The 27,956-nt window shown below is 42.0% G+C and overlaps 1 protein-coding gene across 7 annotated transcripts in view; it reads left to right on the top strand.

Annotated features, from left to right (window-relative positions):
* Positions 1–27,956, top strand: part of NOD1 (nucleotide binding oligomerization domain containing 1) — a 92,890-nt gene that overhangs the window by 62,655 nt on the left and 2,279 nt on the right. For all 7 annotated transcript variants that reach the window (XM_060020675.2, XM_060020670.2, XM_060020671.1 and 4 more), the window contains 4 exons: positions 6,149–6,232; positions 7,103–7,186; positions 9,595–9,678; positions 14,136–14,219. In XM_060020675.2, coding sequence (XP_059876658.1) covers positions 6,149–6,232; positions 7,103–7,186; positions 9,595–9,678; positions 14,136–14,219 — 336 coding nt within the window. The remainder of the gene's footprint in view (positions 1–6,148; positions 6,233–7,102; positions 7,187–9,594; positions 9,679–14,135; positions 14,220–27,956) is intronic.

The following is a 27,956-nucleotide window of genomic DNA, read 5'->3' as shown; positions in this document are numbered from 1 at the left end:
TAGTTTTTAGGTTTGCTGTTCCCATGAGGTTTTTTAATTTTTAAATTTTATTTTATTTGTTTTTTTATACAGCAGGTTCTTCCCCCCCCCCAACCTCAGCAGACATTTGATTGCCAGTTAACTTTATTTATTGGGAATATACATATCAAGTATATAAAATGGAGTTTAACAAGCAATTACAAAGGAAATACTTTGTACAACTACCACCCAAATCAGTAACCCCCAAAACTCCAAATATGCACACCCCCTTTACAACTTCACTGTCATCTTTGTCTGTAGGCAGCATCTAGTTGAGTTTTGCCTTTTTATCTAAACTGACAGTCTCTTTTTAATTGGTATGTTTAGATTATTCACATTTAATGTGATTACTGATTGGATTAAAATCTATTACTTTGCCAGCTCTTTTCCGTTTGGTCCAAACTTTTCTTTGTTTCTTTTTTCCTTTTTCTTGCATTATTGGGGATTTTTTTTTAATGATTACATTTTGTTTCCACTATTGATTTATTACTTATACCTCTAAAATTTAGGTCTTCTGCCCATTTTTGGATTGCGTTGTTTGTTTCTTTAATATTGAGCTGCATGAGCTGTTTATATATTTTGGAGATTAATCCTTTGTCTGTTGATTCGTTTGCAAATATTTTCTCCCATTCTGAGGGTTGTCTTTTCATCTTGTTTATGGTTTCCTTTGCTGTGCAAAAGCTTTGAACTTTCATTAGATCCCATTTGTTTATTTTTGTTTTTATTTCCATTACTCTAGGAGGTGGATCAAAACAGATCTTGCTGTGATTTATGTCAAAGAGTGTTCTTCCTATGTTTTCCTCTAAGAGTTTTATAGTGTCCGGTCTTACATTTAGGTCTCGAATCCATTTTGAGTTTATTTTTGTGTATGGTGTTAAGGAGTGTTCTAATTTCATTCTTTTACATGTAGCTCTCCAGTTTTCCCAGCACCACTTATTGAAGAGACTGTCTCTTCTCCATTGTATACCTTTGCCTCCTTTGTCATAGATTAGTTGACCACAGGTGCGTGGGTTTATCTCTGGGCTTTCTATCTTGTTCCATTGATCTATGTTTCTGTTTTTGTGCCAGTACCATACTGTCTTGATTACTGTAGCTTTGTAGTATAGTCTGAAGTCAGGGAGCCTGATTCCTCCAGCTCCGTTTTTTTCCCTCAAGACTGCTTTGGCTATTTGGGGTCTTTTGTGTCTCCATACAAATTTTAAGATGATTTGTTCTAGTTCCGTAAAAAAATGCCATTGGTAATTTAATAGGGATTGCATTGAATCTGTAGATTGCTTTGGGTAGTATAGTCATCTTTACAATATTGATTCTTCCAATCCAAGAACATGGTACATCTCTCCATCTGTTGGTATCATGTTTAATTTCTTTCATCAGTGTCTTATAGTTTTCTGCATACAGGTCTTTTGTTTCCCTAGTAGGTTTATTCCTAGTATACAGCAGGTTCTTATTAGTCATCAATTTTATACACATCAGTGTATACATGTCAATCCCAATTGCCCAGTTCATCACACCACCACTACCCCCGCCGCTTTCCCCAACTTGGTGTCCATACGTTTGTTCTCTGCATCTGTGTCTCTATTTCTGCCTCCCATGAGGTTTTGATATGGCAGTCTATATATGTGCAAGGTTGTTTTAAGTTACTGGCTTCTTTCCCACCTAGAGGAGTTCCTTTCACATTTGTTGCAAAGCTGGTCTGGTTGTGCTGAATTCTCTTAGGTTTTACTTGTCTGTAAAGCTTTTGATTTTTCTGTCTAACCTGAATGAGATCCTTGCCGGGTAGAGTAATCTTCGTTGTAGGTTCTTCCCTTTCATCACTTTAAATATATCATGCCACTCCCTTCTGGCCTGCAGAGTTTCTGGTGAGAAATCAGCTGATATCCTTATGGGAGTTCCCTTGTATGTTGTCATTTTTCCCTTGTTGCTTTTAATATTTTTTCTTTAATTTTTGTCAATTTGATAACTATGTGTCTTGGTGTGTTCCTCCTTGGGTTTATCTTGTCTGGGACTCTCTGCACCTCCTGGACTTGGGTGACTGTTTCTTTTCCCACGTTAGGGAAGTTTTCAGCTATTATCTCTTCACATATTTTCTCACGTCCTTTCTGTCTCTCTTCTCCTTCTGGGACCCCTATAATGTGAACATTGGTGCATTTAGTGTCATCCCAGAGGTCTTTTAAGATTGTCATTTTTTTTTTTTAAACTGGGCCAACCTTTTTTTTTTAAAAAAACCCCACATTTGTTTATTTATTTATTTTTGGCTGTGTCGGGTCTTCGTTTCTGTGCAAGGGCTTTCTCTAGTTGTGGCAAGCGGGGGCCACTCTTCATTGCGGTGCGCGGGCCTCTCACTATCGCGGCCTCTCTTGTTGCGGAGCACAGGCTCCAGATGCGCAGGCTCAGTAGTTGTGGCTCACGGGCCTAGCTGCTCCACAGCATGTGGCATCTTCCCAGACCAGGGCTCGAACCCGTGTCCCCTGCATTAGCAGGCAGATTCTCAACCACTGCGCCACCAGGGAAGCCCGTCTTCATTTCTTTTCATTCCTTTTTCTTTATTCTGTTCTGTAGCAGTGATTTCCACCATTCTGGCTTCCAGCTCACTTATCTGTTCTTCTGCCTCACTTATCCCGCTATTGATTCCTTCTGCTGTATTTTTTATTTCAGTTATTTTATTGTTTGTCTGTTTGTTTGTTCTTTAGTTCTTCAAGGTCTTTGTTAAACATTTCTTGTATCTTCTCAATCTGTGCCTCCATTCTTTTTCCGAGATCTTGGATCATCTTTCTTATCATTACTCTAAATTCTTTCCTGGGTAGATTGCCTATCTCCACTTCACTCAGTTGTTCTTCTGAGGTTTTATCTTGGTCCTTCATCTGGGAAATATTCCTCTGCTGTCTCATTTTGTCTAACTTTCTGTGATTGTGGTTTCCTTTCCACAGTCTGCAGGGTTGTAGTTCTTGTTGCTTCTGCTGTCTGCCCCCTGGTGGATGAGGCTGGTCTAAGAGGCTTGTGCAGGCTTCCTGGTGGGAGGGACTGGTTCCTGCCCACTGGTGGGTGGAGCTGGGTCTTATCCCTCTGATGCACAGGGCTGTGTCAGGAGGTGTGTTCAGCCGGCAGTTGTGTGGTCAGGAAGACTTTAAGCAGCCTGTCTGCTGATGGGTGGGGCTGTGTTCCCACTTGGTTGGCCTGAGGTGACCCAGCACTGGAGCCAACATGCTATTGGGTGGGGCCAGGTGTTGGTGAAAATATGGCAGCCTCCAGGAGGGCTCACACCAATGAGTACTCCCGAGAACTACCGCCACCAGTGTCTTTGTCCCCACAGTGAGCTACAGCTGCCCCCTGCCTTTGTAGGAGACCCTCCAACACCAGCATATAGGTCTGGCCTAGGCTCTTAGGAGAGGTCACTGCTTTTTTCCCTGGGTCCTGGTGTGCACAATACCTTGTGTGTGCCCTCCAAGAGTGGAGTTTCTGTTTCCTCCAGTCCTGTGGAATTCCTGTGATCAAATCCCGCTGGCCTTCAAAGGCAGATTCTCTGGGGCTCTTCCTCCTCCCATTGCCAGACCCCCAGGCTGGGGAGCCTGACGTGAAGCTCAGAACTTTCACTCCTGTGGGAGAACTTCTGTGATAGTTTTCCAGTTTGGGGGTTGTCCACTTGGTGGGTATGGGATTTGATTTTATCACGATTGCTCCCCTCAAACTGTCTCGTTGTGGGTTCTTATTTGTCTTTGGATGTAGGACATCTTGTTTGGTAGGTTCCAGCATTTTTTTCATCAATGGTTGTTCATCATTTAGTTGTAATTTTGGTGTTTTCATAAGAAGAGGTGAGCTCACATCCTTCTACTCTGCCACCTTGTCTCTGGAGGCTTTTTTTTTTTTTTTTTGCGGTAAGTGGGCCTCTCACTGTTGTGGCCTCTCCCGCTGCGGAGCACAGGCTCCGGACGCGCAGGCTCAGTGGCCATGGCTTACGGGCCTAGCCGCTCCATGGCATGTGGGATCTTCCAGGATTGGGGCACGAACCCGTGTCCCCTGCATTTGCAGGCGGACTCTCAACCACTGCGCCACCAGGGAAGCCCTCTGGAGGCTTTTTAATTCAATTTTTTATTGAAAATACACATAACAAAAGTTACCATCTTAACCTTTTAAGTGTGCAGTTCAGTGGCCTTAAGTACATTCCTATAGTTGTGCAACCACATTTGTATAGTTGTGCAACCATCACCATTATCCATCTCCAGAACTCTGTCTTGCAAAACAGAAACTCATTCTCCCCTCCCCTCAGCCCTGGCAACCACCTTTCTATAGTATCCTCTGTTCCTGTGAATTTGACTACTGTAGGGAGTCATATAAGTGGAGTCATACAGTATTTGTCTTCTTTTGTGACTGGCTTATTTCACTTAGCATGATGTCCTCAAGGTTTATCCATGTTGTAGCATGTGTCAGACTTTCCTTCCTTTTTAAGGCGGTGTAATAGACCATTCTATATATATACCACAGTTGTTTATCCATTCATCTGTCAGTGGACACTTGGATTGTTTCCACCTTTTAGCTCTTGTGAATAATGCTGCTATGTACATGGGTGTACATGTATCTCTTTGAGACCCTGCTGTAAATCCTTTTGGGTATATACCCAGAAGTGGAATTGCTGGATCACATGGTAATTCTATTTTTAATTTTTTGAGGAACCACCATATTGTTTTCTGCAGCAGCTATACCATTTTACATTCCTACTAACAGTGCACAGGGGTTCCAATTTTTCCACATCCTTACCAACAACTTGTTATTTTCTGGTGTTTTGATAGTAACCATCCATATGGGTGTGAGGTGATATTTCATTATGGTTTTGATTCAGGAGACTACAGCTTTTCATAGAGTTACGATTTTTTCTCTGATTCTAGAAGAGACATAGATAATTTTATTTGTAAACTATGGAAAATATGAACAGTATAATGGAGATCATCTCAGAAATAATTATTGTCAACACTTGAGATCAGGTAAGCTTTTTTGCTCTCATGCAGTTTATGTTCTCTCTATACTATTTTTTTTTAATATGGTAGACGTCAAACTATCTGTACAGAATTTTATTCTATCTTTTTTCACTTAATCTCATGTCATGAGTAGTTTTCCACTTTATTCAAAGTTTGATACCATGCAGTTTTATCTAGTACACACACTTTTTATGCAAAATGCTGAAAACTCTCATTCTGGGGTTTCAGAAGCCATACCAGCAGGGACGTCAGCAGGCCGCTTGCCTGGTGAGAGCGTGTAGCTGAGGCAGCCCCAGTTCTGTGGTGAGCCTGGCAGCCTTGCTTTCTGTAGACGGTGACCCTCAGCCTTTTAGGAATAGCTGACTCTTATTATAGGCTCAGCACTGTTTGGAGTGCTTTGCATATATTAACTCACTTAATCCTCACAACAACTCTATGAGGAAATGCTCTTCTTATACCTGCTTTACAGATGAGACTAAAACCTCAGAGACTATGCATTACCCAAGCACGCCCAGGTGGTGGGGGTCAGGGCCAGGATGGGAGCCCAACGTCTTACCATGCAGACCCTCGACTTAGCCAGATCCTCTAAGGCTTTCTACTGTGGGGGAGAGAATACGGCTTGTCATGGCACCTCCCCACCCAAACTGCAACAATCGGAACAACATGGTTTGGTCACTTCCTCTTTACATACCAGGGAAATTGCCGATAAGTTTTCTCAGTGTGCTTTCTGATCTTTGCTTCATGCAAGACCGACTATGTCTTCAAGAATGTCCGGCACCCCTGCACAGGGTCAAATGGATATTGGGTCTGGCACCGCCACAGGCCTTCCTTTCAAGCTGCCACCAACCTGTATATCCTGCAGGTGACATTTCAGGGATAGTTGTGAGCTTAGGCTCTGACTGACAGCTCTCCAAAAGCTCAGGGGTGAGACTTGGTTCCTAATTGTGCAGCTGTCTGATTTGACTTCTGTTCACAAGCCTTCTACTGCTTTTTTTCCTCCTGAGCAGCTCACTAAGGGGCTGGTGGAGGGATTCATCTCCAGGCCACAGCTCCAGGGATGGAGCAGAAACATCTGCATGTTGAGTATACACGCCATGGCCATGAGCAGAAAATAAGGGATGAGCATGAGGTAACTTTCACTGTCTTCCCTCTGCCCTCAGGATGTGGGGCAATCAAATCGGTGATGAAGGAGCAAGGGCCTTCGCAGAGGCTCTGAGGAACCACCCGAGCTTGACTAACTTGAGGTAACTGCTGCCTTCTGAGAACTGCCGTCTTCAGGGCCAACCTGGTCACTCCGTGTTCCTCTTGTTTTACCAGAGGAGGAGCCAGGGGAAAGAGGGCGGCTGGCATTCCTAACAGGGAAGGTATTTGTGTGTGTGGTTTTTCTTTTTCTTTTTAAAAACGTTTGTATCGACATAGAAGAGGCATACAGTTAAGTATATTATGCTTAAGTTTTCAGCTCTGTGATGTGACATGTGCACACACCAGTCAGATCAAGACTAGACATTGCCAGCCCCTCTGTAGTCTTCCCGTGCCCCTTGGGGGTTGGGGAGGAATTCTTCAGTCCAGACAAAACTGAAAGACACTGGGCCACAGATTCCTGCCCCCTCCTCATTTCTCAGGATGGTGCTGGGACAAGAGGGGACCCTTCACCTCTGTAAACAGACTTGGTCCTCCCTGGCCCTCCTTTAGGCCTCTGGCCAAATCTCTGAGACTCGGGGGTCTCCTGGTTGCCCGTGTCCTTCCTGTCACTGACAAAGGGTTAAATACGGTGGGGGCAGTAGCAGAGTTCCTTCCATACAAGAACAGAGGAAACTTCTCCAGGCCTCCCCGACAGGCGCCTGTAAGGTGTCAGCCTCCGAAGCAGAGCTCGCCAGGCGTCCTCAGCCCGTGTGACCAGGTCTTGCCATGTTCATTTCCTGTCTGGCCTCTCCTCGAGCAGTCTGGTGATTTGGCCTCGTCCTGGGCTCTGGAGCAGCAAAGGCTGAGTGGCTGCTGGTGAGGCTGGCACTTACGCTTCCTGCTTCAAATCAGCCCAGGCAGGAAGTTGCTGAAACCAAAGCCAAATGTAGACGTGTTTTTAATAACCTACCCCAAATGTTTTTCCTTCCTAGTCTTGCATTCAATGGCATTTCTACAGAAGGAGGAAAGAGCCTCGCATGGGCCCTGCAGCAGAATGCGTCTCTGAAAATATTCTGGTAATGACCAGAGTCATTTTGAACGGTTGGGTCTCAGGGATTTTTCCAAAGACTGTGCACAGCCTGGAATCTTAACTGAAAGAGTGCCTCTCTGTTGTAAAGGCTCTAGGCCTTTCCTCAAAGGAAGGTTTATAATTTCATTTCCTCCTAGAGAAGAAAATAGCCATTCCCAGAAGCACAAACAAGTACAGAATGGGTGGAATGGGTCCCAGGAACATGAGTTTGAGACCTTAGCCTTCTTTGCCCACCCTAGGCCTCAGGAAAACCAGAAGGCTAGCTATTCTGTCAGGATATCCTCAGAACACCCTCAGATATGCCTTGAGGAGTCCAACTTTCATGCACTTGTCTCAGAACTTTCTCCCTTCTTCCTCTTAAACTGCCTACCCCCCGTGCAGCCTCCTCTGTCCCCAGGTAGTCACATCAGGACTTGGCCTTCATGCTCCAGCTCACCTGTCACGGGAAGCCCACAGCCCTCGCTCCCTCTCTGCACTCCAGGGCCACTAGTTAACTGTGTGTTACCTTCTGAAAGTGATGCTTTTTTTCTTTCTTTTGGTTGTTCCTTTTTTTGGTCATTTACCGTATTTTTATTTATTTACTTGCCTGTATCATAAATTGCTTCTGGGAAAGGAAGTTATGTTACATGTCTCTGTATCCTCCTCATGAGATATTGGCTACATTAGTTAATGAAAATGTCGTCATTATGAGAATTCAGATACTAGACCTGCTGGCCAGTAAGTGCATTTTCCTTTTTCCCTCAAAAAAATCTTTTCTTTTAAAAGATTTTGAAAAGTAATACATGCTTTTTTGAAAAAAATATAATACACTGAAGTCGGGAAAGTAGGAAGTGAAAGAACCTCCTCCCTCATGCTTTCTAAATATAATCTTTTATTTCTAGCATTTGAATGTATATTCAAATAAATATCGCTTTTCTTATGAAACTGAATAGCATTTAGCAAGTGACTAAAGAAAAAATATCTCAACCATATATTGTACATATCTGACATGTCCTTTTATGTCAGGGTTTCTCAATCTCAACACTGTTGACATTTGGGTCCAAATAATTCTTTTTTGTTGAGAGGCTGTCCTGTGTATTGTAAGATATTTAGCAGAATCCCTGGCCTCTACCCATTAGATACCAGTAGTAACCCCTAATTGTGACAGTCAAAATTGTCTCCAGACATTGGCAAGTGTCCCCTGGAGAAGTCACCCCAGTTGAGAACCACAGGTCTAGAGGGATAATAATAATGTCAATCCCCAAAATCTCTTGAGTACTCACTGTACATCACACATTGTTCTCAGCCTTTTCCATGTATTAACTCATTCTCACAACTGTGTTATGAGGGCTGTACCATTACTGTTCACATTTGCTGGTGAGAAAACTCAGGCCCAGAGAAGTTCAACCACGTGCTGTGGTCGCCCTGCTAGTAAGCCATTGCCAGCCGGCATGTCTGGCTCAGAGCATCTTGAGCCCCATGCTCTTCTGCCTCTTTCTTTATCCTACCTCATTCTCTCTAAAGGTTGCACAGTGTCCCTTGAATGTACACTCACAATGTATTTTGCTGGCTGCCTCTACTGATACTGAAATTTGTTCACATCTTATGTTACGACCGAAAAGACTGCAACCAATACTGCATGTATAGAACCTGTGTGTAATGTCTTTGCACACCATAGGGTGGATTTCTAGACGTTGAATTGTTGGCCCAAAGTGAAACACATTTAAAGTGTGGATAGACACTACCAAATTGCTCTTCAAGGAATGATTTTTTAAATGTTCTTTATATTCATTTCTCCTTCCTTATTTATTCTTTCATCCACTGGCACAACAGGGTTTAATTCTCTTTACAACCAGGAACTTCTAGCCCTCTGTACTTTATCCAGACCACTTCCTGCTTTTACGAACAACTGAGAGACTTCCTGAACTTTCAGTCACAGAACTCGGGTCCTTCATAAGTGGCCTCGGAGCAAAGTGATGAACACATTTTAACGCGCAGTCGGCAGGCTTTTCTAGGTCTTCATCTGACTGAGTTTAGTAACACACTGTCCGTGGTGTTCAAGGGATCTTAACGGCTGGAGACCCGAGAAGCAGGCACTGGCCCCTCGCTTTCTGTGGGCCCGTCTTCTGAGAGATCTGAGGGCTCAGCAAGGATGGGGAGGGAGTATGGGCTCCCCCGGCAGCAGCACGGCTAAGAAGTAGGAGCTTGGGTGAAGGGTTGCACTAGAAATGAACCTCCGTTTATTGTCTGTGGGGCTCAGAGGCTGGCTTGGAGCCTGGCTGTTTGCTGGGTTCTCAGCAAGCGATGAGCTGCATAAGATGCAGACGCCGGGGCTGGGATCCCGCTTCTGTGAACTCAGTGGAGAGTGGGTGCCAGATAGCGCTGTCCTGAGTTGACACTTCCTTTCTTTTCCAGGCTCACCAAAAATGAACTTGATGATGAAGTGGCAGAGAGCTTGGCAGAGATGTTGAAAGTCAACCAGACGTTGAAACATTTATGGTAATTCAGATTTAAACACTGTGCTTTTTAAAAAAATATTCTTTGAGATATATCTTTTGAAATATTTTTTGAGATTCACATATCATAAAGTCACACTTTTTAAGTGTACAGTTCAGTGGTTTTTAGCATATTTATAAGGTGGTGCAACCATCACCACTATCTAATTCTAGAACATTTTACAAAACTACCCACCTCCCCTACCCGCCAGAAACCTGTACGCGTTAAGTCATCACTCCCCATCCTTCTCCTCCCTTAGTCCCTGGCACCTGCTAATCTACTTCCAGTCTCTATGGATTTGCCTCTTCTGGGCATTTCATAGAAATGCAGTCATACAATATATGACCTTTTGTTTCTATGTTCTTTCACTAGCAAAAGTTTTCAAGGTTCACCTACATTGTAGCATATATCAGTACTCCATTGCTTTTTATGGCTGAATGATATTCCATTGTATGGACAGTCCATGTTTTGTTTGTCCATTCTTCAGTTGGTGGACATTTGGGTTGTTTCTACTTTATGACTATTATGAATAATGCTACTGTGAACATTCGCGCACATGTTTGTATGTGAAATGTTTTCATTTCTCTTGGGATAGAATTGCTGGGTCATATGGTCACTCTGTTAAATGCCAAACTGTTTTTCAAAGTGGTTGTGCTATTTACATTTCCACCAGTCATGTATGAAGGTCCCCATTTCTCCATGTCCTCACAAACACTTGCTATTGTCTGTCTTTTTTGGGTAATGCCATCCTAGTGGGTGTAAAGTGGTATCTCATCATGGGTTTTTTTTTTTTTTCCCGGTACGCGGGCCTCTCACTGTTGTGGCCTCTCCCGTTGCGGAGCACAGGCTCCGGATGCGCAGGCTCAGCGGCCATGGCTTATGGGCCCAGCCGCTCTGCAGCATGTGGGATCTTCCCGGACCAGGGCATGAACCCGTGTCCCCTGCATCGGCAGGCGGACTCTCAGCCACTGCGCCACCAGGGAAGCCCTCATCATGGTTTTGATTTGCATTTCCCTGACTGCTAACAGTGTTGGGTGTCTTTTCATGTGCATATTGGCCATTTGTGTACCTTCTTTAGAGAACTGTCTCCACATCCTTTGTCCATTTGTAAATTGGGTTATATGCCTTTTAATTGCTGAGTTGTTAGAGTTCTTTATATATTCTGGGTGCTAGACATTTACTAGATACGTGATTTGCAAATATTTCTTCTCTTTCTGTGAGGTTTTTCACTTTCTTGAGAGTGACCTTTGAAGCACCAAAGTATTTAATTTTGATAAAGTCCAATTTATCTATTTTTTGTTTAGTTGCCTGTGCTTTAGGTATCTTAGTAAGAAATCACTGGCTAATCCAAGATCCCAAAGATTTCCTTTAAGTGTTATAGTTTTGCTCTTACATTTAGGTCTTTGATCCATTTGGAGTTCATTTCTGTGTATGGTATGAGGTGTTAGGGGTCCAGCTTCATATTATTGCATGTAGATATCCAGTTGTCCCAGCACCACATGTTGAAAAGTCTCTTTCCATTTTGAATGGCCCTGACGCTTTTGTCAAAACTCAGTTGACCATAAATCTGTGAGTTTATTTCTGGACCTTCTATTCTAGTTCATTGAGCCATATGTTTATCATCATGCCAGGACCACACTGTCCTGATTATTGTAACTTTGTAGTAAGCTTTGAAACCAGGAAATGTGGGTCTTCCAACTTTGTTCTTCTTTCTCAATATTGTTTTGACTATTCTGGGTCTCTAGCATTTCCATGTGAATTTTAGATCACCAAGTCAACTTCTGTAAAAACAAAAAACCCCCCAAAAAACCCAGAGTGTGCTACTTTTACATCTGTGTTTGTTTTATTCCTTTTCTTTCTGACCTGTAGACGTTCTTTTATGCCCTTCCCTAGGTGTCAGGCCAGCCCCTTCACGAGAACAGAGCTAGAACAGGGCTAGAGAGTGACTCTTAGCTCTTGGTGCCAGTACAGACTACACTGTCTGCAGTGAAGGTAGCCAGTGGGCATATGTACCTGAGCACTGCCAGGCTTTTTACTTCTCCTCCTACCCAGCCTCTTGCCAGGTCTAGGGTTCAGGCAGCTCACCCTCCCCCCAGCAAGGTGTAGGTGGTGGCAGTGTTTGCAGCTTTCCAGAAGGGGTGATTAGGAAACAGCAGAATTTAACTGAATGCAGAACTCAGTGCCCACTTCCAGGTTCTATTTTTGCTCCTTTTGCAAAAATGTCCAAGTCACACTGTGGCTGTGCTTACCAGAAGGTCTCACCTCTGCCACTTGGCCCAGGAGCCCCAGTCTTTGAGAGATGTGGCGGGGATCACTGGGTCCTGGCTGCAGCACAGCCACCGAGTCCTGTGTGCTTGGGCAGGAATGGTGACAAGAGCTCCCTTCCCCTGGGCGCCATGGTAGAAATGATGAGAACTACTTCATACACATCCTCCTATTGAAATCTCACACACCCAGGGTAGCAGGGTTCTCTTATAGTTATTCCCATTTTATAGATCAGGCAGCTGAGGAATAGAAAGCTTAAGTTTATTTCTTCAAGGATCTGCAGCTGAGAAGTGGGGAGTGGGTGTTATGTATATGAGGAGAGCTTTTAACCAGGATGCTATACTGCCTCCTTAAGGAACTGGCTTAATTTCTATAATCTCATTAGTCACAGTAATATAGGTCATTATCTTCCTGGTACACAGCTACCTTCTTGGATCAGTGCCCAGAATTTCTAAAGGTCAAGTTCAATAGTAGCCTTATGCTACAAATAGCTGGGGGATGAGGAGTGAACCTGTGATGAAGCACAGAGGTATCACTGACTTGTGCTGCTCTTTCCTGGATGGGTTAGACGCATGGCTTCCCAGGGGAGCAATTTGGGAATTGCCCAGGCTTCCCAGCTATATCTGAAATCTTTGTTTCATTAGAATCAATGCCACCCAACATAATGGGGTATACTCTTAGAGGCCCCATTATTGATGCTTTTCCACTGGGACCCATGAGTAGCAGCAGAACTGTTCTTCCTCCCTCCATCTTGGAAGCCTTTGTTTCCCCCAAAGAAGAGAATGGCCAGCTCTTTAAAAAATACTTAACTTTAAAAACTGCCTTGCCTTTCTCCAGCCATCTGGAAGGAGACATCAGACTGCCTGTTCCCCAGATGTGTTCCTTAGAATTTGTTGTTCAGACTGGTAGTCTCCAAGAATTTGTTGTTCAGACTGGTAGTCTCCAAACATTTTTGACTGGGCACCCCTGCAGTGAAAAATGTCAAGCACACATGCATACATATATGTTCATATATTAAATTACCTACATATGAATATACAGATATATTATGCTCACTATAAAAATACACAGAAAAGTTAAACATTTAAAAAAATTTTACTTAAGTGTAGTTAATTTACAGTGTTGTATTTAATTTCTGCTGTACAGGAAAGTAACTCAGTTATACATATATATATTCTTTTCCATTATGGTTTATCACAGGAGTTTGAATACAGTCCCCTGTGCTATACAGTAGGACCTTGTTGTTTATCCTATATGTAATAATTTGCATCTGCTAATCCCAAACCTTCCCTCCCCCTTGGCAACCACAAGTCTGTTCTATTTGTGAGTCTGTTTTTGTTTCATAGATATGTTCATTTGTGTCGTATTTCAGATTTCACATATAAGTGATATCATATGGTATTTGTCTATCTCTTAATGACTTAATTTGCTTAGTATGATAATGTCTGGGTCCATCCATGTTGCTGCAAATGGCATGATTTCATTCTTTTTTATGGCTAATAATCCATTGTGTATATATATATATATATATATATATATACATCATATCTTCTTTATCCATTCATCTGTCGATGGACATTTAGGTTGCTTCCATGTCCTGGCTATTGTAAATAGTGCTGCTGTGAATACTGGGGTGCACGTATCCTTTTGAATTATGGTTTTCTCTGGATATATGCCCAGGAGTGGGATTGCTGAATCATATGGTAGCTCTATTTTTAGTTTTTTAAGGAATATCCATACTGTTCTCCATAGTGGCTGTACCAATTTACATTCCCACCGACAGTGTAGGAGGGTTTCCTTTTCTCCACACCCTCTCCAGCATTTATTGTATGTAGACATTTTGATGATGGCCATTCTGACTGGTGTGAGGTGATACCTCATTGTTGTTTTAATTTGCATTTCTCTAATTATTAGTGATGATGAGCATCTTTTCATGTGCCTCTTGGCCATCTGTATGTCGTCTTTGGAGAAATGTCTATTTAGGTCTTCTGCCCATCAGAAAAATTAAACATTTTAAAGCATGTTCTTTATTTTCATGGATCTGATCGACACAATCTCAGCAAGATCGAAAGTTAAGGGGACTCAGTTCTTCCCCTGACCCTGTCTCTTATCCCATTGTATCCTTCCAACCCCCTAATGAAGTGGGCAGATTTAATCCAGTATTACTTGATACAAAAGATATATTCTTCTTTCAGGCTTATCCAGAACCAGATTACAGCCAAGGGGATTGCCCAGTTGGCAGATGCATTACAGAAGAACACTGGCATAATGGAGATTTGGTAAGACCAATCTACCACTTGTAATGATAACAACAACGATTATTTACTCAGCACCATTTACTGTGTGCCATGTACAATGCAGGGCACTGTCCATTTATCTCCCATCTTTCCAACAATCTGTAATGTAGGTAGTATTGTCTCCATTTCACAGATGTAGAAACTGAGGCCCAGACCAAGGTCACACCTAAGAGAAGCTGAAATTCAGCTCAGACTACGACTCTATAGTCAGGGCTCTCCTCCCCAGCCCCCCTGTCCTGCCTACTGTCCTGGGTTGCACGGGGGCAGACAGACTGGGAAAGGGATTCCCACTGAAAGTTAATCACTCTGGGACTCATGAGCCTGAGAGATGACCATGCTGGCCCAGAGTTTAAAGCATGTTCTTTTCCTTCTCTGGGCTTCCAGGCTGTATTTGAGCTGATTGTACTCTTTTTCGACTTCCTGTTTCTGTTATGCTAGCAGAAGGCAGGCATGTGCTCTGCTTTGCTGCAATGCTGAGCCCCATTTCCTTTCTTGTGCCTCCTACGGGACACACAGCCCCGAGGTAGGACTGGGCCTGTAGCATATTCGGGGGTGGGGGAGTGTGTGTGTCCCATTAGTGACAATGGTTACACCACTGGGTTAAGTGCTAGGGAAACAGCAGTTAACTGGACAGAAAGGTCCCTGACTGCCTCAGAGTACTGATGTAACCGAGCTGAGAACAGAGGGCTCCGTGTCTCTGAATCCAGACCCCCAAGTGCTCTGGAATTTGCTATCTACCCGAGGCCTGGCCTGAGACAGCCCAGCAGTGTGTGAGGCTCAGACCTGCATGGGAACCATGACACAAATCCAGGGCCCCGTGAGGACAGAGACCACAGGAGTTCATGCTACCACTGTGGGCCCTGAGAGACACGGAGCAGCCTCACGGTGAGCCAAACCCTCAGCTCAGGGGGTAGTTGCTCGTTAACTACAGTTCTTTCTTCATGACTGGGGAGAAGAATTTCACAGCCAAAAACAATGGAGCAAGGTACAGCTACCTCCCTGACCTTTTTAAATTTCGCTTTAGAATTTGTTAGTGGACCATAAAATTGGTTTGGTGGGTTGCAACCAGCATTATTTAAAAAATGAAACAGAGCCAGAATGCTCTGTGCCTAGTATGAAATATTCTTTCATAATCTCATTTCAGATGTGGGTGTGTACGTATACACAGATGCTGGTTCACAATGTAAAATGTTCTTATTTGAGGTCACAGTCAGAAAAACATTTGAAAACACTGTCCTAGAGTAGAAAGCCCAGCTCCAAGGCAGACCGATGGAGAGGCTGTGGCATGTGTGCCTTCAAGGCCGAAGCCCGCTGCTCAGCCCTCAAAGGCACTGGAGAGCCAGTGGGATTTTAGTTCGCGTTAATCTCCAACCACCCTCAGCCTGTGATCCTTTCCTAGAACCACCCCGTTTCCTGCTGACTCTATTGTTTGAGGACAGCAGGCAGAGGAGGGGAGCAGAGAGGAGGGGAGGCCAGGCTGCAGGACAGTCTGTGGACTACAGCTGGCTTCCACCCTTCTCAGGGGCTGGTTAGGATGGTTGTAAGGATATGCAGCTGCTTTAAGTCCGTCAAGCTTGAAATGGGCCTTTGTCACCTACCAACAGACAACCGCTGTTCCTACACAAGGAATTATTTGTGTAGGACCAGGTGTCGATCTTCAAGGCATGCTCTGCAGAGCCTGAAAGCGGCACTGGTGTCAGGGAGGACTCGGAAAGAGGACAAGGAGGAGGGCTCGGGTGCTGGCCCAGGAGCATCTTTACTTCAGCCCCTGGCTCAGCCCAGGTGTCTGACTCCCTGGGACTGGGCTCGGTGAGAGTGCTGGCTGTGTTGGCCCTGTCCAGGGGTTGAGCCAGCAGGGGAGTGGAGATGAGGGAGCAGCTCTGCCTGGGGCCACACTGGCACAGATGACCTTGGACCATCGCTTTGGACTCATTATCTGTACTGACATTTATTTCTGCCTTGTCCCTGTCCAAAAAGAACCTGAGGTCTGAAGTCCCTCAGTCTTCAAAGACAGAAGTTAGCAGTGTTCAGTGACCTGGTATTGTAAATTATAGCATTTACTGCACTCCATTGTAATAGCTTCCTGTGAAGGAGCTACAGTCTAGACGAGACAGCCTGAGGGTAGGGCCTGTGTCATGGTCACTGCTGAGTCCCCAGGGAAAGCACCGCATCTTCATTTGTTGAACAACAAAGTGCTTGTGTGCCAGGCACGATGCTGGTACCAAGAGTCCAGTGGTGAACAAAATGGACCTGCCCTCATGCGTGTACCCTCTAGTGAGGAAGACACAGTTAAGAAACAAATCATTCAAGTAACTATTTAATTACAATCATGATGAGTGCTAGAAAGGGGAAAGCTAAGAAGGGAACCTAATACAGATGAGGTTTCAGGGAAGGTCTCCCTAAGGAAGTGGCATTTAAACTGAGCCATGAAGGATGAATACGAATTCATCAGCTGAAAGTGTTCCAGGTGGGGAAACAGTACGTGCAAAGGCTCTGAGGCATGAAAAAACATGGTGCCCTTGAAGAACAGCAAGAAGCAGATGGGCCTGTGGTTCAGACAGTGTGGAAGAGGGAGCAACAGGAGGCAGAGGAGACAGGCGGAGACTAGACCATAAAATATCTGTGGGTCATGTGGGTCATGTTAAGTATTTTGGTCTTTATCCTAAAAGCAAGGGAAAGTGATTGAACAGTTTGAAGCAAAGAGGGATGTGATCAGATGTGCATTGTAAAAAGACCACTCTGGCTCCTCTAGGAAAGCGGATTGGAGGAGGCCATGTAAAGGGACGGTCAGTAGGACACTGCAGTGAGCCAGAGAAGAGATGATGGGTGCTTAGGTCAGGATGGTGGTGCTGAACATACGGAGAGGTTCCAGGGAGCCCATTCTAGGGGTATTTAGGGAATAGAACTCTGTGATAGATAGATAGAATATGAAGATGAGGACGAAGGTTGACCCCCAGGTTACTAACTTGCACAACTGGATGTAGAGTTGTACCATTCATGGAGCTAGGGAACCCTGGGGAGATGTGCCCACTTTGAGGTACCTGGGAGGTGTCCAGATGAAGGTGTCAAGTAGGTAAGCGGCCCCACAGTGGAGCGGTCTGGCCCAGCTCAATGACATATGAATGAGGCCAGGGATAGATGAGGTTCTTCTGGGGAAGAGGGCCAGGCCCCAAGCCTGGAGGAAATCCATTATTTGGAGGTCACATGGAGGAGGATATAAAAAAGGAGACAGCGATGGAGTGGCCAGATGTAGGAAAGAAACCAGAGAGCATAATATCAAACCAAGGGAAGGTGGTGTTTCAAGGAGGAGGGAGAGGGCAGGACAGCCAAATGCCTGTGAGGGTCAGGAAAGACAAGGGCTAAAAACTGTCATTTAAGTTCAGGTTTATAGAGGCTATTGGTTACCTTAGTGAGACCCAGTCCATAGAGTGATGGTAGCTGGAAAGGATTAATATGTGAATATCAAACAAGTCATCAAGATGGCAGGGTAAGAGGACGTGGAGCTTACCTCCCCCACAAACACATCAAAAATACATCTACATGTGGAACAAGTCTTGTGGAAAACTAACTGGAAACTGGCAGGAGAACTCCTGTACAACCAAGGCTGCAAGAAAGATTCCCATGTAATCACAGAGGATGGGAAAAAAAAAGCATCAGGTCAGGACAGAGCCCATGGGAGGGGACCAAGAGGAAAAGGAAGACCAGACAGGTGGATACTCGCCCTGGGGAGTGAGCGGGTTGAGCCACACAGAGGAGACAAGCCCCATTGGCTGCTTGGAGAACTGCTAGGACAGACAGAAAGGCTGGAGAAGCCTAGACTCCAGTTGTGAGGAGTGCATGGGTGCTTGCTTACCACCAGAGAGGGCAAAGTGAGGTCTGCCCTAGCATGGTGGTGTCACCACACTCACCAGTCCCAGCTGAGCAACCACCCCAGCCCCACTCATTCCACACCACAGCTTGGCACTAGATCTAGGGCAGCCAGGTCCTGGGAGAAGACTCGATCTAGAGATGCAGAGGTGGCCCAGGAACCTGGGGGGTGGTCCAGGTAGGGCAGTAGCAGCCACTGTTAGCACTTACTAAAACAGCACTACAGAAGCAGCCCAGACGTCTGATGGCAGCATAGCTGCTTCAACTCCCACAGCCATAATGCCATGACCCCTAGTGCTAGCTGAGCAAATGCTCCAGCCCCACCCACTCCACACCACAACCTTGCACTAGATCTGGGATGACCACAATGGGGACAAGACATGACCTTGGGCTGCATCTGAGCAGAGCTGCAGCTGCCTACACAGGTGGTGCCATTGGACCTCTGTAAGTGCACAAGCCCCAGTGCAGGGAGAAGGAAAAACATACACTTAAAAGGAACAGAGCCAGCTTGAGCCCAACCCTCAGGGCATTCACTCCAGCAACTTAGGAGCAGCCCCCTGCCCTGTGTGATGGCCACTGAGCAGAGAGGAAGTCCTGCATCACACCCTGTGCAGGCTCTAGCTCTTTCAATTCTAGCCACACCCCCATCAAGCTGATAGGGGCCCGCACATCCTGAAGAAGACATGACTGGTATCCACATCAAAACCCATCCTCACACCAAAAACACTGGGCACACAGTCTACATGGGGACACTCCCACATAAAAACAAACACCCCTTCAAGACCACAGTAGGTAACTGTTTCACCTAAATTCATTGAGACAGAGAAAGTTAAGTAAAATGAAAAAGCAGAGGAACTATTCCCAATTGAAAGAGCAAGAGAACCCCCCCCCCGAAAAAGTAATGAAACAGAGGTAACAATGAGTTCAAAAAGTTGGTAATAAAAATGCTAACTGAATGAAGAAAGAGTTGATCTAAGTTGATCAACAAAGAGTTGATCTAGAGCACAGATCATTTTAACAAAAACTATAAAAAGACCCAATCAAAAATAATTCCATTTTAGACACAAAGCACCCTAAGAGCAATGAATAGCAGACTAAATGACACAGAACACATAAATGATCTGGAAGATTAAAAAATGGAAACTATCAAATCAGTACAGCAGACAGAAAGAAAATGAAAAAAATGAAAGCAACATATGAGATCTATGGGATAATATAAAATGTGCCAACATCTGCATTATAGGGTTTCCAGAACGAGAAGAGAGAAGAGAATCAAAAATGTATTTGAAGAAATTATGGCTGAAAACTTCCCAAACCTAAAGAAGGAAATAAATATCTAGGTACAGGAAGCACAGAGGGTCCCAAACAAGAGGAACCCAAACACACCCACACCAAGACATATCATAATTAAAATGGCAAAAGTTAGAATTCTAAAGGCAGCAAGTATAAAACAGCATCATACACAAGGGAAACCCCCACCCCCGCATAAGGCTATCATCTGATTTCTCTGCAGAAACCTTGCAGGCTAGAAGGAGTGGCATGATATTCAAAGTCCTGAAGGGGAAAAACCTACAACCTAGGATACTCAACCCAGCAAGATTATCAAGGAGAAAAGATTATATAAGGAGAGAAGGATTTCTCAGACAAGCAAAAACCTGAAAGAATTCAGTGATACTAAACATACTCTGAAAGAAATGTTGAAGAGTCTTCTCTAAATGGAAAAGAAGCATCTATAGGAAAGGGAAAATAACAATAGGAAAGACAAATATATATTGAAGATCACTTAAACCAGTATGTGGTTTCAAAAAAAGACGGAATAATGACATTTTGTAATGTCAAACTGTGAACATAAATTTGTACTGTACAGTCCTCGTGTGTACAGTATGCAGTATATTATATACTTGTTAATAAAACCATCATAATAAAAAACAAAAAAATTGTAGAAGTGACTATAACTACAATAAACAGTAAAGGGATAAGCACGGAGATATAAAATATGACATCAGAGCAAAGATCAATAAAACTAAAAGCTGGTTCTTTGAGAAGATAAACAAAATTAATAAACCATTAGCCAGACTCATCAAGAAAAAAAGGGAGAAGACTCAAATCAATAGAATTAGAAATGAAAAAAAAGAAATAACAACTGACACTGCAGAAATGCAAATGATCATGAGAGATTACTACAAGCAACTCTATGCCAATAAAATGGACAACCTGGAAGAAATGCACAAATTCTTAGAAATGCACAACCTGCCAAGACTGAATCAGGAAGAAATACAAAAGATGAACAGACCAATCACAAGCACTGAAATTGAAACTGTGATTAAAAATCTTCCAACAAACAAAAGCCCAGGACCAGATGGCTTCACAGGTGATTCTATCAAACATTTAGAGAAGAGCTAACACCTATCCTTCTCAAACTCTTCCAAAATATAGCAGAGGGAGGAACACTCCCAAACTCATTCTACAAGGCCACCATCACCCTGATACCAAAACCAGACAAGGATGTCACAAAGAAAGAAAACTACAGGCCAATATCACTGATGAACATAGATGCAAAAATCCTCAACAAAATACTAGCAAACAGAATCCAACAGCACGTTAAATGGATCATACACCACGATCAAGTGCGGTTTATTTCAGGAATGCAAGGATTCTTCAAAGTACGGAAATCAATCAACGTGATACACCATATTAACAATTTGAAGGAGAAAAACCATATGATCATCTCAATAGATGCAGAGAAAGCTTTTGACAAAATTCAACGCCCATTTATGATAAAAATCCTGCAGAAAGTAGGCATAGAGGGAACCTTCCTCAACATAATAAAGGCCATATATGACAAAGCCACAGCCAACATCGTCCTCAATGGTGAAAAACTGAAAGCATTTCCACTAAGATCAGGAACAAGACAAGGTTGCCCACCCTTACCACTCTTATTCAACATAGTTTTGGAAGTTTTAGCCACAGCAATCAGAGAAGAAAAGGAAATAAAAGGAATCCAAATCAGAAAAGAAGAAGTAAAGCTGTCACTGTTTGCAGATAACATGATACTATACATAGAGAATCCTAAAGAGGCTACCAGAAAACTACTAGAGCTAATCAATGAATTTGGTAAAGTAGCAGGATACAAAATTAAAGGACAGAAATCTCTGGCACTCCTATACACTAATGATGAAAAATCTGAAGGTGAAATCAAGATATCATTCCCATTTACCACTGCAACAAAAAGAATAAAATATCTAGGAATAAATCTGCCTAAGGAGACAAAAGACCTGTATGCAGAAAATTATAAGACACTGATGAAAGAAATTAAACATGATACAAATAGATGGAGAGATATACCATGTTCTTGGATTGGAAGAATCAACATTGTGAAAATGACTCTACTACCCAAAGCAATCTACAGATTCAATGCAATCCCTATCAAACTACCAATGGCATTTTTTCACAGAATTAGAACAAAAAATTTCACAATTTGTATGGAAACACAAAAGACCCCGAATAGCCAAAGCAATCTTGAGAACGAAAAACGGAGCTGGAGGAATCATGCTCCCTGACTTCAGACTATAATACAAAGCTACAGTAATCAAGACAGTATGGTACTGGCACAAAAACAGAAATATAGATCAATGGAACAGGATAGAAAGCCCAGAGGTAAACCCACGCACATATGGTCACCTTATCTTTGATAGAGGCAAAATGTACAGTGGAGAAAGGACAGCCTCTTCAATAAGTAGTGCTGGGAAAACTGGACAGGTACATGTAAAAGTATGAGATTAGATCACTCCCTAACACCATACACAAAAATCAGCTCAAAATGGATTAAAGACCTAAATGTAAGGCCAGAAACTATCAAACTCTTAGAGGAAAATATAGGCAGGACACTCTATGACATAAATCACAGCAAGATCCTTTTTGACCCACCTCCTAGAGAAATGGAAACAAAAATAAACAAATGGGACCTAATGAAACTTCAAAGCTTTTGCACAGCAAAGGAAACCATAAACAAGACCAAAAGACAACCCTCAGAATGGGAGAAAATATTTGCAAATGAAGCAACTGGCAAAGAATTAATCTCCAAAATTTATAAGCAGCTCATGCAGCTTAGTAACAAAAAAACAAACCCAATCCAAAAATGGGCAGAAGACCTAAACAGACATTTCTCCAAATAAGATATACAGACTGCCAACAAACACATGAAAGAATGCTCAACATCACTAATCATTAGAGAAATGCAAATCAAAACTACAATGAGATATCATCTCACACCAGTCAGAATGGCTACCATCAAAAAATCTAGAAACAATAAATGCTGGAGAGGGTGTGGAGAAAAGGGAACCCTCTTGCACTGTTGGTGGGAATGTAATTTGATACAGCCACTGTGGAGAACAGTATGGAGGTTCCTTAAAAAACTACAAACAGAACTACCATATGACCCAGCAATCCCACTACTGGGCATATACCCTGAGAAAACCATAATTCCAAAAGAGTCATGTACCAAAATGTTCATTGCAGCTCTATTTACAATAGCCCGGAGATGGAAACAACCTAAGTGTCCATCTTCAGATGAATGGATAAAGAAGATGTGGCACATATATACAATGGAATATTACTCAGCCATAAAAAGAAACGAAATTGAGCTATTTGTAATGAGGTGGATAGACCTAGAGTCTGTCATACAGAGTGAAGTAAGTCAGAAAGAGAAAGACAAATACTGTATGCTAACACATATATATGGAATTTAAGAAAAAAAATGTCATGAAGAACCTAGGGGTAAGACAGGAATAAAGACACAGACCTACTGGAGAATGGACTTGAGGATATGGGGAGGGGGAAGGGTGAACTGTGACAAAGCGAGAGAGAGTCATGGACATATATACACTACCAAACGTAAGGTAGATAGCTAGTGGGAAGCAGCCGCATAGCACAGGGAGATGAGCTTGGTGCTTTGTGACCGCCTGGAGGGGTGGGAGCCAGGGAGACGCAAGAGGGAAGAAATATGGGAACATGTGTATATATATAACTGATTCATTTTGTTGTAAAGCAGAAACTAACACCATTGTAAAGCAATTATACTCCAATAAAGGTGTTAAAAATATAAAATAAAATATGACATCAGGAGTAAAAAATGTAGATCTTTTAGAATGTGTCTGAACTTAAATTATTATCAGTTTAAAGCAAGTATATATAATTATGGGTCAACATATATGAACTCCATGGTAATCACAAATCAAAAGCCTACAATAGATATACAAAAACCAAAAAGAAAGGAACTCAAGTATACTATAAAGAAATGCATCAAACCACAATGGGAGAGACAAAAAGAAGAAGAAATGGACAAAGAAGAACTACAAAAACAACTGGAAAACAAGGAATAAAATGACAATAAGTACATACCGATCAGTAATTACCTTAAATGTCAGTGGACTAAATGCTCCCATCAAAAGATAAGGGGTGGCTTACTGGATAAAAAAGCAAGACCCTTCAATATGCTGCCTACAAGAGACTCACTTCAGGGCAAAAGTCACATTCAGAGTGAAAGTGAGGGGATGGAAAAAAACTTCATTCACATGGAAATGACAAGATAGCAGGGGGAGCAATACTCGTATTAGACAAAATAAACTAAAACAAAGGCTAAAACAAAGACAAAGAAGGGCATTATATAATGATAAAGGAATCAATACAAGAAGAGGATATTACACTCATTAACATATACACCCAATACAGGAGCACCTAAATACATAAAGCAAATACTAAAAGACATAAAGGGAGAAACTGACAATAATACAATAGTGAGGTACTTTAACACCCTACTTACAACAATGGACCCATCATGCAGATAGAAAATCAGTAAGGCAGTAGAGGTCCTAAATGACACAGCAGACCAGTTGGACTTAATTGATATCTATAGGACACTACAGCCAAAAAAAGCAGAATACACATTCTTTTAAAGTGCCTATGGAACATTCTCTAGGATAGATCACATACTAGGTCACAAAACAAGCCTCAGCAAACTTAAGAGGATAGTAATTATATCAAGCATTTTTCCTGACCACAATAGTACGAAACTAGAAATCAACTACAGAAAGAAAAATGAGAGAACAACAAACATGTGGAGACTAAACAATATGCTACTAAAAAACCAATGGGTCAATGATGAACTCAAAGAGGAAATCAGAAAATACCTCAAGACCAACTGAAAATGAAAACACATTTTTCCAAAATCTCTGGGATGCAGCAAAAGCAGTTCTAAGAGGAAAGTTCATAGTGATACAGACCTTCCTCAGAGAATAAGAAAAATCTCAAACAACCTAACATACCACCTAAGGGAATTAGAAAAAGAAGAACAAAGCCCAAAGTCAGCAGAAGGAAGGAAATAATAAAGATTGGAGAGGAAATAAAAGAGATTTAAAAAAAAAGTAGAAAAGATCAATGAAACCAAGAGCTGGTTTTTTGAAAAGAGAAACAAAATTGATAAGCCTTTAGCCAGGCTCACCAAGAAGAAAAAAGAGTGGACCCAAATAAACAAAATAAGAAATGAAAGGAGAAATAACAACTGATACCACAGAGATACAGAAAATCCTAAGAGAATACTATGAACATTTATATGCTCACAAATTGGACAATGTAGAAGAAATGGACAAATTTCTAGACACATATAGCCTACCAAGACTGAGTCAAGGAGAAACAGGCAATTTTAACAGACTGATCACTAGAAGTGAAGTGAAACTGAATCTTCAAACCAAACCAAACCAAACAAACAAAACTCTCAGCAAACAAAAGTCCAGGACCAGACAGCTTCACAAAGGAATTCTAGCAAACATATAAAGAACTTATACCTATCCTTCTTAAACTATTTCAAAAAATTGAAGAGGAGGGAACACTCCCAAATTTATTCTAGGAGGTCATTATTACCCTGATATCAAAACCAGACGACACTACAAAAAAGAAAACTACAGGCCAATATTTTTTATATAAATGCAAAAATCCTCAACAAAATATTAGCAAACTAAATCCAACAATACATAAAAAGGATCATACACCATGATAAACTAAATTTATTCCAGGACGCAAGGATGGGTCAACATACGCAAATCAATCAGTGATATACCGCATTAACGAAAGGAAAGACAAAAGAAACCACATGATCATCTCAACAGACACAGGAAAAGCACCTGACAAGATTCAACATCCATTCATGATAAAAACTCTCATCAAAGTGGGTGGGTATAGAGGGAACATATTTCAACATCATAAAGGTCATTTGTGACAAACCCACAGCCAGTATAGTACTCAATGGTGAAAAGCTGAAAGCCTTTCTGCTAAATTCAGGAACAAGACAAAGATGTCCACTCTCACCACTTTGATTTAAAATAGCATTGGAAGTCCTAGCCACATCACTCAGACAAAAAAAAAGAAATAAAAGGTATCCAAATTGAAAGGGAAGAGGTAAAATTGTCACTATTTGCAGATGACATGATACTATATAGAAAACCCTGAAGTCTCCCCACAAAAACTTAAAACTACTAAATGAATTCAGCAAGGTGGAAGTATACAAGATTAATATATAGAAATAGGTTGTGTTTCTGTAACACTGATGATGAAATATTAGAAAGAGAAAAGTTTTAGAAATCCCATTTAAAATCATGTCAGAGGGCTTCCCTGGTGGCGCAGTGGTTGAGAGTCCGCCTGCCGATGCAGGGAACACGGGTTTGTGCCCTGGTCCGGGAAGATCCCACATGCCGCGGAGTGGCTGGGCCCGTGACCCATGGCCCTGAGCCTGCGCGTCCGGAGCCTGTGCTCCGCAACGGGAGAGGCCACAACAGTGAGAGGCCCGCGTACCGCAAAAAAAAAAAAAAAAAAAAAAAATCATGTCAGAAAAATAAAATACCTAGGAATAAACTTAACCAAGGAGGTGCAAGACCTATACTCTATAGAACACTGATGATGGAAATTGAAGGTGATTCAAACAAATGGAAAGATATCCCATGCTCTTGGATTGGAAGAATAAATATTAAAATGGCCATACTGCCCAAAGCAATCTACGGATTTAATACAATACCTGTAAAAATACCCACGATATTTTTCACAGAACTAAAACAAATAATCCTAAAATTTATATGGAACCACAGTAGACCCTGAATTGCCAAAGCAATCCTGAGAAAAAAGAACAAATTTGGAGGTCTGACCCTCCTGGACTTCACACTATACTACAAAGCCACAGTAATCAAAACAGCATGGTATCAGCACAAAAACAAACAGATCAGTGGAACAGAATACAGAGCCCAGAAATAAACCCATGCACCTATGGTAAATTAATCTACAACAAAGGAGGTAAGAATATACAGTACAATGGAGAAAAGACACTGTCTTCAACAAGTGATGCTGATAAAACTGGTCAGCTACATGTAAAACAATGAGAACATTCCCTCCCATCATATACAAAAATAAACTCAAAATGGTTTAGAGACCTAAATGTAAGACTGGAAACCATAAAGTTCCTAGGAGAGAACATAGGGGGAACACTCTTTAACATCAATCATAGCAATATTTTTTCTTGGGTCAGTCTCCTAAGGCAAAAGGAATAAAAGCAAAAATAAACAAATGGGACCTAATTAAACTTAAAAGCTTTTGCACCATAAAGGAAACCATCGAAAAAATGAAAAGACAACCTACATAATGGGAGAAAACATTTGCAAATGATGCAATCAACAAGGGGTTAATGTCCAGAATATACAAACAGCTCATACAATTTAACATAAAAGAAAAAGCCCAATTAAAAAATGGGTAGACGATCTGAATAGATATTTTACCAGAGAAGACTTACAGATGGCCAACAGGCACATGAAAAGGTGCTCAACATTGCTAATTATTAGAAAATGCAAATCAAAACCACAATGAGGTATCACTTCACGCCTGTTAGAATAGCTATCATCAAAAAGTCTACAAATAATGCTGGAAAGGATATAGAAAAAAGGGAACCCTTGTACACTGTTGGTGGGAATGTAAATTGATGCAACCACTATGGAAAACAGTATGGAGGTTCCTTAAAAAACTAACAATAGAACTACCATATGATCTAGCAATTCCATTCCTGGGTATATATCCACAAAAAACTAAAACACCAATTTGGAAAGATACATGTACCTTGGTGTTCAAAACAGCACTATTTACAATAGCCAAGACAGGGAAGCAACCCAAGTGCCCATCGACAGATGATTGGATTAATATGTGATACACACACACACACACACACACACACACACACACACACTGGAATATTACTCAGCCATAAAAAAGAATGAAATATTACAATTTACAGCAACGTGGATGGATCTAGAGAAAATTATGCTAACTGAAATAAGTCAGAAGAAGAAAAACAAATACTATATATCAGTTACATGTGGAATCTAAAAATAATACAAATGCTTGTATATGCAAAACAGAAATAGACTCACAGATATAGAAAATAAACTTGTAGTTACCAAAGGGGAGAGGGACAAATCAGGGGTATGGGATTAACAGATACAAATTACTATATATAAAATAGACAAACAAGAATATCCTGTATAGCACAGGGAATTATATCCATTATCTTGTAATAACCTATAACAGAATATTATCTGCAGAAATACTGAATCACCATGCTATACACCTGAAATTAACACAATACTATAAATCAACTATACTTCAATTTTAAAAAAGAAAAAAGTAAAAACAAGTGTTGGACAGATTCTGTTCCTTAATTTCAGGGTTGTGTGAAGCACAAGAGTGTGTTAGGAACACATAATGGGAAGGAGCATACAGTAGTCTCTCACACTTACTTGTGTTCTTTGTTTTTCTCCAACA

Source organism: Delphinus delphis, chromosome 9 (assembly GCF_949987515.2).
Source record: "Delphinus delphis chromosome 9, mDelDel1.2, whole genome shotgun sequence".
Taxonomy (NCBI): domain Eukaryota; kingdom Metazoa; phylum Chordata; class Mammalia; order Artiodactyla; family Delphinidae; genus Delphinus; species Delphinus delphis.
This window is presented reverse-complemented; position numbering and strand designations above follow the sequence as displayed.